Raw genomic sequence first — 11160 nt, 5'->3', positions numbered from 1 at the left:
TGTTTCTAACCAGACTATAATCCTGCCATCTTGAAGAGCACAAAACCTTCCCATTCTCAGCAACACAAGCTTCTGCTTCCTTGTCACTGATTAACTGATTATTTTTTAATGCTGAACATTCTATCACCTTTGCCATGAAATTTATTAATTTCAGTTTTAATTAGATGATAATTAGGTGCCTTCTAGACACTCTTGGATTGTTTGCTAGATGGTTAAACCCATGACTCAACACCTGACCTAAATATTAGCCTTTCATGAGCTTCATCAAGTGTGTTCATAAAAAAAAAAAAAAAAACATTAAAGTATGCAGCAGATTGCAGTAACTCATTCAATCATATGTATATTTCAGGTTCCATAAGGAAATGTGGGACAAAAATTTCTGTAGGCAACAGCCAGCTGGGACGCTTTCTTTCCAGGAAAAGAAAAGGTCATAATAAAGACAAAGACCGGTAAGACAGAGAGTGCTACTCACCACTGTAAAGTTCATGACTTTCAGGATCCAGATGGTGAGTGCAAGGTTGACAATCATGGTGACAAGAAGGAGGAGGATGAAGAAGTAGAGGCAGCGTTTACGCCAGCCATAGATGCCCACTGGGTATGGAGCAGGGCAACCCGGCCTCTGCAGGGCGCTCGGCTGGGACGCCAAAATATACTGCTCCTGTGTCATCTAAAGCCAAGAAAGAAAAAGAGGAATTGTTATTTAAGATATAGCTTTGATTTTGCTGGCATGTACTATATCCACACAGCAACAACGGTTCTCTTTTAGTGTTGAGAAGGTTGTGAGTTCAAATGCTTAAGTGCTCAGTGCTTGGTCTCTTGGCATGAAAGTTAATGTGATGGAACCACCGTTACATTAATTAATTAACCAGCATCATTTTAATTGGAAATTTTATTAGATAGCTCTATGAATACTTAAACAAGGTAATTAATGTTTGAGGTTTGTATAAGGGATGGTATAGCATCTTAATATTAAAAAATGTTTGGTTGGTTAGTTGTTTTTGTTAGTTGAATAATTGATTTGGTTAGTTGTTTGGTTGGTTAACTGGTTTGTTAGTTTGTTTGGTTAATTGATTTGGTTGGTTGGTGGTTCATGGTTTAAAAACTAAGAGAAAATCTCACTTGTAAGTTAAAAAGGTAATCTGAAGGAACCGACATCATACTAATTAAGTATTGCAAATTAAATAAGCTAGCTATATGAATACTTAAACCTCGTTATAAATGGTTAAGGTTTGTACAATATACTCATTTTATTACCAAATTATGTTTGTTTGGTTTATTGGTTAATTAATCTGTAAGTTTTGTTGTTTGGTTGGATGGTTCCTTAATTAGTTGGTTGTTTTGTTGATTTATTTGGTTAGTTGGTTAATTTGTTTGGTTGGTTGATTGCTTGATTGGTAAATTAACTAGATGGTTGGTTGGATGTTTTTTTTTGGGGGGTTGGTTGGTTGGTTGGTTGGTTAGGTAATTGGTTTGTGTGTTAACTATTTGGTTAGTTGGATGATTGGTTGGTTAACTGTTAGGTTAGTTGGTTAAGTGGTTTGTTTGGTTGGTTTGTTGGTTGCTTAATTGTTCAGGCTGTTTGGTTGTTTGAGTAATTGATTTGGTTAGTTGTTTGGTTGGTTAATTGGTTTGTTTGTTTGTTTGTTTGGTTAATTGATTTGGTTGGTTGGTGGTTCTTGGTTTAAAAACTAAAAGAAAATCTCACTTGTGAGTTGAACAGTTAATCTGAAGTAACCAACATCATACTAATAAAGTATTGCAAATTACATGAGCTAGCTATACAGTATGAATATTTAAACCTGGCTATAAATGGTTAAGGTTTGTATAATGTACTCATTTTATTACCAAATGATGTTTGTTTGGTTTATTGGTTGATTAATCTGTAGGTTTTGTTGTTTGGTTGGATGGTTACTTAATTAGTTGGTTGTTTTGTTAATTTATTTGGTTAGTTGGTTAATTTGTTTGGTTGGTTGATTGCTTGGTTGGTTACTTAACTAGATGGTTGGTTGGATGTTTTTTTTGTTGGTTGGTTGGTTGGTTGGTTAGTTAATTGGTTTGTGTGTTAACTATTTGGTTAGTTGGATGGTTGGTTGGTTAACTGTTAGGTTAGTTGGTTAAGTGGTTTGTTTGGTTGGTTTGATGGTTGCTTAATTGTTCAGGCTGTTTGGTTGTTAGAGTAATTGATTTGGTTAGTTGGTGGATAAATGTTTTTAATGGACATAGCTTTTGTACATAACGTTAAACGTTTGGACACAAATTTGATTTATTTTCTACATTCTAGAAAAATACTGGATTTTTTTTCAAAACTATGAAATAACACATATGGCAACAGTCAGTTGTTATTTTAAGCCACAGAGGTCAGCTGTTCTGGAACACTTCTTCCAAGACCACTATTGTCAAGTTCATTTGGAATTCCATAAAACACAATAGCAGGGGAGATGAGAGTGACAGTCAGTGTTATCTCAAATGTATCCAAATCTATAGATCAGACAAAAATCTAAAGAAGAGCACAAATAACTGATCTTGGGGTAAGATACAAAACGTTAGACTGACATGTTGTTTTCGATGAGACAAATGTATTAGCACACAACATGTGCACACATTACGATAACAAACTAGTGCCATGGCTGCAGCCGAGACAGAACATAAACCGATGAACACGATGTAACAACAAACGCCTGCAGCAAGCCACGCCGTGTGCTGAGATGGGGGAATCTTGACAGCTACATTTTATAACCTGCAGTATACTCATAAGGCTTCATTACCCTCTAAAAGATCTCACTGTGAAAGTGTAGAAAAGAAGCTGTAATTAATGCTGCGAGCGCTCCACTCTTCTCTCTAACCTCAAGCAATTGTGGCTTGACATATAAATCCACTTGTAGGGATTTGCGATTGTGAGACGCTGTTGACTTCTTCCTGAGGCGTAGTTAACTCATCGCAGTTCAGACTTTTACTCTGAACTGTGATGCTTTTGGAACGTCACAGCCGAGCGTCGAAACAAGGACGCCACATGTGAGGGTTAAAGGAAAAGAAAGAACAAGAAGAGAAGCGAAGAACTTCAACTCTGCTCTTCTTCTACAGTGATCGCTAGATCTGAAACGGTCGAATACTGAGTAGATTCCGGATCGTTGTTAGTGCCTGCACTGCTAATATAGATCAGTGAACTCTTTTGTAATAAATAGCAAGGAGGTCATGGTAAAGGAGGAACCACACCGAGGCTCAGAAAAATCATTCTCAAAAATCCTCTTTTAACGAGATTAAAGCTTCCTGAGTACACATTCATGACAGAGACTAACCGGTTCCCTTTACAATTCTGTCCACGCTGAAACCCCCTGCAGTTTTTCATATTTGGATTAATAAATATTCATCTAAATGAAAAAAAAGACAGAATAAACCCTTATTTATTTTTTCAAAACATAGTCGTAAGTTGAAAAAAAGTGCAAAAAAAAAAAAAACCTCACTTTGCACAATTCGACTTTTTTCTCCTAGTTGGCTTCTTCTGAATACGAAGTCGTGAGCGCTTCGCCGTGAAGTGTGCGCTACTTCCATACATATTCATGGTTTCTGAATCAATGCGTGTGGGTGTGAAAGAGTTTGGAGGAGTTATTAATTGTTCATAGCCATTTGGAAGCAACAGGTCACACGCTTTCTCTCTCTCTCTCCCTCTCGCTCTCTCTCACTCGTTCCCTCCTTCTCATTTTGCCTGAAGTCTTTCGCCTCTATAAATATCCCTGCATTAGGAAGGCAGAAATGCAGCTCTTCTTTTTCTTACCCTACCTCCTCTGCCCTCGACTCCCACTCACTCTCAACACGGTAGTGTTTTCTCAGGCCGGGCAGCTTCTTACTTGTGCCTTTCGGAATCTGAAGTTATTTTTTTTCCCTCCTGTCACATTGCCAACTCTGCTATTTCTCTATTCTTTCCTTTTAGCTTGTAATACTTTCCTCTTTCCCTCCATCGCATCTTGGTTCGAATTGAGCTGACAAGCAAAAGATCTATCACTCTTCTCTAAAAACCCCTCTCGTTAAGTTCCTCTGGAGCAAGCAGCTCACCTGAGCCTTCAATCAACTAGATTACAGCTGCTGACCGCACTGAAACTGTGTGTGTGTGTGTGTGTGTGTGTGTGTGTCTATATATGTGTGTGTGCATGACTCCTCGCCTGCATTTTTCTTACCTAAGTATCCAAGAGTGAAAAATGCCTTCTATTATAAACCTTTAGCTATTAGGGATGCTCCTTAAGGAATTATGGCCGGCCATTTCATCAGTCCATTAGGTTCTTCTCCGATGCTAATGAAAGCTAAACTCACCTTTCGCTTTTCCTCGAATCTTCCCGTTTTACACAACCAAACAAAACAAGCCTCTCGTGAATTAACTTTTTATTTAAAGTCAAATCCGAGTCCTTTACCCCTCACAGCTACACTGAAGTGATATCTCTCCTAGGCCTGAGACAAATAACATAGCCATATCTGATACCGCGCGATCTGAACTGCTGTGACGCCAATAGAAGCAAAACTCTACAGCGCCTGTCTTCAATTAAAGTAAAACGTTTCAAGCAGAAAACGAGTTGCCCCTCACTAACAGGTAACTCCACATCACAACACCGGCTAGGTCCAGCAAAAAATATAAATATCCACACACAGTGCTAAGTGAGGAGCAATAACAGCTTTTATGTTCTTGGTAATCACACACTGTCTAAGATGCGAAAAAAAAAAGTTGTTTTTTTATTACCTACCGTACACAAGCACTTTTCCTAAAGTGAAACCAAACCCCTGGTTACCCCTGGCAACCCTACTCCATCATGGCTCCTAACAACCAATGCACAACAAATTGTATCAGTAAAAGCATTGCTGCTTAGATTTAGAAGTCCTAAACTCCCAGACAAATCTTGAATACGATCTTGGGAAGGGAAAAAGATTAACTATATACTTGCGCCCTTATCCAGACTCCAGCTAGTTTAATCTTACTTATGCTAGCTAAGGTAATAAAACACACAATTCCTTATCAGGACTCGAGTAACATCGTCAGAGGAAAGTTCACTAGAAGCAAAGTTAGCCGTTTTGGAACTCCAATTGAGTCTTCAATCACAAGGGCAATATGTACCATGGCTCCGTCCCAAATCTTATATTTGCTCCTTCAGGCCACCTGCCAAGGCCATTAGGTTGCAAAGCAAGGGCCTTGATTTACAAGACTGATTGATTTTCCCTGTCAAAACACAATATTCGAAGAGGTGAAATAGCTTATCCTGAAGAAAGAAACACTCTGAGTGTAAAGACAGCCACTGTTACACCCATGTCCCTAAGCTGCTGCTCAAGCCAATTCCAAATTAATTCCCAAATGGTGTCCCAAATTAAATCCCATCCCTCTTCACTCGAGTCCAAGTGGAGCTTTGTGTCAGAGATAAATGAGTTTGTCAAGACAAGAAAATTCTGTCTATACCAAGTTTATGCCTCAAGTACTAATAAATGAGTCTTCCAAGCAAGACATGTGTCACCTAATACATTTTTTAATGTTGTACAGGGAAAGTGATAGCTAGTGCACACTACAGAGTCAAGGTTCTGTAAAAGTCTGGTCAAATTCCTATGGATGGTTTGGAAGGAGTTGCGGATAGGAGGAACGTGTGATGGTTTTTGTGACGCCAACATGAGATGCCAGATAGTGACCTCAACGTGTCAGGTGTCACAAAAACACTGTACTGTAGTCAAGCTCCTTCTTCTCAAGTCTCAAGAAGGACAGTCTGAAGTCCTGTTTTGAGGCACTCCCCTTAAGTCCAATCAATCTTGAATCGTAATGCTAAGTATCGAGGTGACCATTCTCAAGTCCAAGTCCAGTCAACTCCATTTAGATCAGATGCCTTAAAATCTCATGTCAACTTTCCTTACATAAGGCTAGTTAAGCTTTTAAACACGTTTTTAAAGTGCAAAGCAAATCTGAAGTCTGTCAAATCCAATTCAAGACCTTGTTAATGTTCAACTCAGGTCTCGGTAGGTTATTAAGCCTGATTTGGCTGCTCTAAAATCCATGTATCAAGTCAGTCACTCTCATTTAACCCTACTGTAAGATCCATGGCAAAGTTCATAACCGTCTTCTCACAGCCAGTCTTAATCAAGTCCCAAATAACCTCAAGTTAAACGCCATGCTCTAAAAAATAACTTTACTTCCATTATTCTAAAGTGCAATTCTGAAACTCCCTGAATTTATCAGTCTAAAAAATGTGTGACAAAAAAATAATAAAGGTTGGACAATAATTACTCTGTAAAATGTGCATTGACGGATTACTGCTTTACAATCCCTTAATCACTGTACCTCTTTGTTAGATGTTCTGAACATTTGTCTCCTTCAGCTGCGAAAAAGTCAAACGGCTTAAACAATCAGAATTAAAATGACAAAAAAAAAACGAAAAAATTGTCTGTATGTGTGCGCACCGAGCAGGAGAGACGAGATCCTCAGCACAAAGCAAACAAGGCTGGAAAATATCACACTGCCTTCCACGCTTTCTCTGAATCAATAGCAGGATGATACCAGCTTCAGCTCTGCATGTCGAGCTAGCGAGCGCCCTGGCGCTAACTCTGAGCGGAATTAACAAATCGATATATCATTTAAAAAAAGGTCATAGGAGCCAGGAACATAATTTAATGCAGGGCAGCTAGCAGAGAAAGATTTGCAGCTAATTAAACGGTGCCACCGTTGGACGCGCTCCGGCGCTTCGCAGCCACAGGTATCTGCCGCCGAGTTCCAGCTATAGTTACAGACACTGAGTGGTATGAGATATGATCAGGCTAGGTTTAAACCAGATATTTGTCAGATGTTACCATAACAGTCTAATTAATTTGGAATCTAATTATCAAAACTAAGATTGTAAAAACTTTCATTTGATTTAAAAAGTTGAAGTAAAAAGATTGTACGAAAGGCTACGAATACTAATGGACTGTTCCGCACCTTCACCATATCTAAGGTATCTAGAGTTGGGGGTCTCAGCTGTTATATAAAAAATTCTCTCCAACACACGACCTGAATGAGGATGGCAGGTTTAGCAGGCATCAATTTTGACATAAAAAAAATTGTTCTTGGCCATGATTGACAGGTTAATTCACTAACTTATTCACTAACGAGACCACTATTAGCTGACTGGGTACAAGTGTAGACACACTCTGTTCCTGGTGAGGTGTCTTTGGGTGCTCTGGTTTCCTCACACAGTTTAAGGACATGCATTGTTTCCAAATTGCCTGTGACTTGTGCCCAGTGACACCCATACAGGAGAAACCCTGGGGCCTGTGTGAGCCTACGTAGAATTGGTGAAAAAGATAGTGGATAGATGGATGGATACATTGATGGATGGATGGATGGATGGATGGATGGACAATTAGAGGGGCAGGTGGATTTTGGGTGTAAGGATGCTTTAGATGGATGGATGGATGGATGGATGGATGGATGGATGGATTGATGGATGGATGAATGGATGGATGGATGAATTAATAGGTTGATGGATGCATGGATGGTTGGATGCAAAAATAAATTGAATGAATGAATGAATTCCACATATGAATGATTGTATAATATACCAGTGGACATTGGACGAATACAAGGCTAATTGGGCATCTGGGTGAATAGGTGGGTTGATGGGTCAATGGGTGGGTGATCAACGCATAGGGGGATTCATGGATGGCTAGAGGAAAGGATGAATTACAGTAGGTGGATGGATGGATGATAAAGGATGGAGTGGTGGATGGATGGATATGTAGGTGGATGGATAGGTGAATGGATGGGCTGTTGAATAAATGAAAGGATGTTAGATAGAAGGATGCATGGGTGGATGGATCGGAGGATGGATGGTAGATGAAAAAGGATGGATTGGGTGAAAGTTTGGATGGATGGATACATGGATGGTGGATGGACGGATTGACAACCATGTGCATGTTCACTTGACCAGTCCTGTAATGATGCACACTATGTATGCTAACCACGCATCCATCCATTCAATCTATTATTCCATCATCCATCCATCTATTAATCTATTCCCCATCCATCCAACAACTCAACTATTCACCTATCCATCCATCTATGTATCCATCCATCTATTCACCCAAATGCCCAATTAGCCTTGTATCTGTCTAATGTCCACTGGTATATTTAAGTATTTCTCCCTTTATCGTGTCCAAGCAAGTCTGTAGAGATCATGCTGCATCTTCATGAAGTTCCTCCTAAACAATAACTGATTATACTGTATATGAGCTAATGTTACTGTAGTGATGCTTTTAGACTAGCATCACCACTTTAAGTCCTTCCATCTTTCAGGATCAATAAATCTGCTTAGTTTTTTCTGGCATCGAGTCCATCATGAGTTTAATTAAAGCGTTTGGAGATGGCCTTGTGTGAACCTTGTCCAACCTGGTTGTAGGAAATATTTCTAGAAATGAGTGTGTACTGACGTGCAACCTGACAACAAATGAAGCAGGTTTAACCAGTAAATCGTTGGTGTTTTCTGTAATGCCTCTCCATTTTCCACATGAATAAAACCCAAGCCCTGGAAATCTTACACGGCTGAACGAGTATCGCACCCCACAGCGCTGTGTTTTCCGCGTTAAAGAGACGGCAATGAGGACAGAGGCGGCAGCTGCAGGTTTCCAGTACAGCGTTTGCGGCACGCTTCACACATGAAATCACGGCCGCGCCAACAGCAAATCAACAGCTGCTAAAACATGCATTAGCGAGCGCAGCTCGAAGGAGATGGGTGCGCCGTATCGGGTCTGTTCCGCCCTCGAGGAAATAAACAGAAGTCAACAGTTGGTGCGGTTTGGAGCTTTAGCAAAGAAACATAAATCATGCGTATATCTACTGTTCGCCTCACAGGAGGGAAACAGTGTTCATTATGCAAATTAACAGCAGCTTGGTAAAGCGTTGAGCTAATGAAATGATTTGGTCTGACAATTACTTCAGGAAAGGCTTGATAATCATTTTCAGGAAGTTTAAACACAAACACATCTGGTTTAACAGAAGCGGAACGCTGAGCAGAAGAACGCGCTTCCCGGGAGACGTGAACGATGAATCTAAAACAGTGTCCAGTGTGAGGCGCTCTCTGTGACAGTCAGGGGTGAAGCATGATCAGGTCCGAGGTTGTTCTCAAATTTTTGCGCGACAGACATAACCAATGTTCTCTGTAATGTGACAAATGCTCTGTGTAGCACAAGAAACTTGACACGTGACGACTATTCTCTTTGATGTGAAAAACGTAGAACTGTCCTCTGTAATATGAGAAATGAAAGAAATATTCGATGTATTGTGACAAACATGACCAACTTTTACTGTAACATGTGTGACGTCGGGTTCGAGTGCCAGCGCCTCGTATCACACTCAACCAAGCAGAGGAAAACCCAGCACGTACTGAATTCAGCACCATGGTCAGGGCCACCTCATGCACAGAAGGGTACAGGGCGTCTCAACTCGCTGTGGCCAAAAACAGCACCTATCATCCTGGTGTCATGGGTGAGTAGAAGGTAGGGGATGCAAGACTCATGGTCTTTCTTCTCTTCACTTTCTTCGGGAGAAGCAAGGAAGGCTTCAACCTGCCGAGGAGGGGACCGCGTCTCAGCCATGCTGTCTCCTCTCGCCCGGCCCAAGACAGGCTGCTGCTATTCTCGGAGGCCTCCAAGCCCCCTTCTCCAACACTCCAGGATGAGTGATTTCCTCCAACCTGCTAATTTTCCTTTGTGTAAATGGAAGAGCTCTTCTTTCCTTATCCTTGTGTTCCCTGTTTTCTTATTCTCCTTCTCTCTTTCTCTCTCTCTCTCTCTTTTTTTTTCTTTCTTTTCTAGATTCTTTGACACTGGTTCAGGTCTCCCTGGTTTCGTAGATGTGTTTGTGTTCAGAACATAAGGTTTATATTCAGGATGCTTTGTGTGTGTGTGTGTGTGTGTGTGTGTGTGTGAAGCGCAGGGGAAAGCTGACGAGGCGGCCAATCACTGGAGCTCTCAGGGATTAGCGCTTAAAAACAGGAACAGACGCTAACAGAAAACACACCGGCATGTCGCCAGGTCTACAGCACAGATCCTAATGTGTAACATGATAGTAGAAAACACACATACACTCGCGCACACACACACATACACTCGCACACACACACACACACACACACACACACACACACACACACACGCACGCACTCTCCTCAGGCTTGTCAGTCACAGCAGCGTGTCGATGTTGTTCAAGCTTGGTGTTTTCCTCGTGTTTAGTGAAAGGTCGACTCGCTCGTGTAAAAGTAAAGACAAACATTACATGCTTCAGCGGAGACACCTGCCACTGCCCAGAGGTGTTTGTTCTCTTACACACACAAACACACACACACACACACACGCACACACACACACACACACACAAACACACACATACCATTTTTTGTATTAAAGTGCAAAGCACTAGAGCAGATCATCAGAATATTGTTGTATTATACTGAAATCACACACACACACACACACACACACACACACACACACACACACACACACAGGGCCATCCTTCCCTGAAGAACCACAGTAACAACACACCACACACGAGGAGATCCACACTGACTGTGCATGCGTGTGTGTGTGTGTGTGTGTGTGTGTGTGTGTGTGTGTGTGTGTGTGAGACACAGATCTTACTTTAGATGTGATAAGGAACAAAGAGAGCACAGGGACGTGCAGTAGGGGAAAACAAGAGGGGGGGGGCAGTAGTGTGTAAATCTGTCCTACTGACAGAATCGGTACACACACACACACACACACACACACACACACACACACACACATGGAGAAAGAGAACCTGTGTGAATGAGTTCTGTTTAAGCGTTTGCACTCATTCTGTCAGAGAGAGAGATTTACACACTCATCCACTGACCACTCTCTCTCTCTCTCTCTCCCTCTCTCTCTCCCTCTCTCTCTCTCTCTCTCTCTCTCTCTCATTCCCTCTCCCTCTCCCTCTCTCTCTCCCTCTCACTCCCTCTCTCTCTCTCTCCCTCTCTCTCTCTCATTCCCTCTCCCTCTCCCTCTCTCTCTCCCTCTCACTCCCTCTCTCTCTCTCTCCCTCTCTCTCTCTCTCTCTCTCTCTCTGTCTCTCTCTCTCCCTCTCCCTCTCTCTCTCTCTCTCCCTCTCTCTCTCCCTCTCCCTCTCTCTCTTCCTCTCCCTCTCTC

The 11160-nt window shown here is 41.4% G+C and overlaps 1 protein-coding gene across 2 annotated transcripts in view; it reads right to left on the bottom strand.

The window, feature by feature from the left end:
- Positions 1-11160, bottom strand: part of LOC128508647 (zeta-sarcoglycan) — a 146892-nt gene that overhangs the window by 56032 nt on the left and 79700 nt on the right. For both annotated transcript variants that reach the window (XM_053480065.1, XM_053480066.1), the window contains exon 2: positions 473-667. In XM_053480065.1, coding sequence (XP_053336040.1) covers positions 473-667 — 195 coding nt within the window. The remainder of the gene's footprint in view (positions 1-472; positions 668-11160) is intronic.

This window comes from Clarias gariepinus, chromosome 20 (genome assembly GCF_024256425.1).
Source record: "Clarias gariepinus isolate MV-2021 ecotype Netherlands chromosome 20, CGAR_prim_01v2, whole genome shotgun sequence".
Classification (NCBI taxonomy): Eukaryota; Metazoa; Chordata; class Actinopteri; order Siluriformes; family Clariidae; genus Clarias; species Clarias gariepinus.
This window is presented reverse-complemented; position numbering and strand designations above follow the sequence as displayed.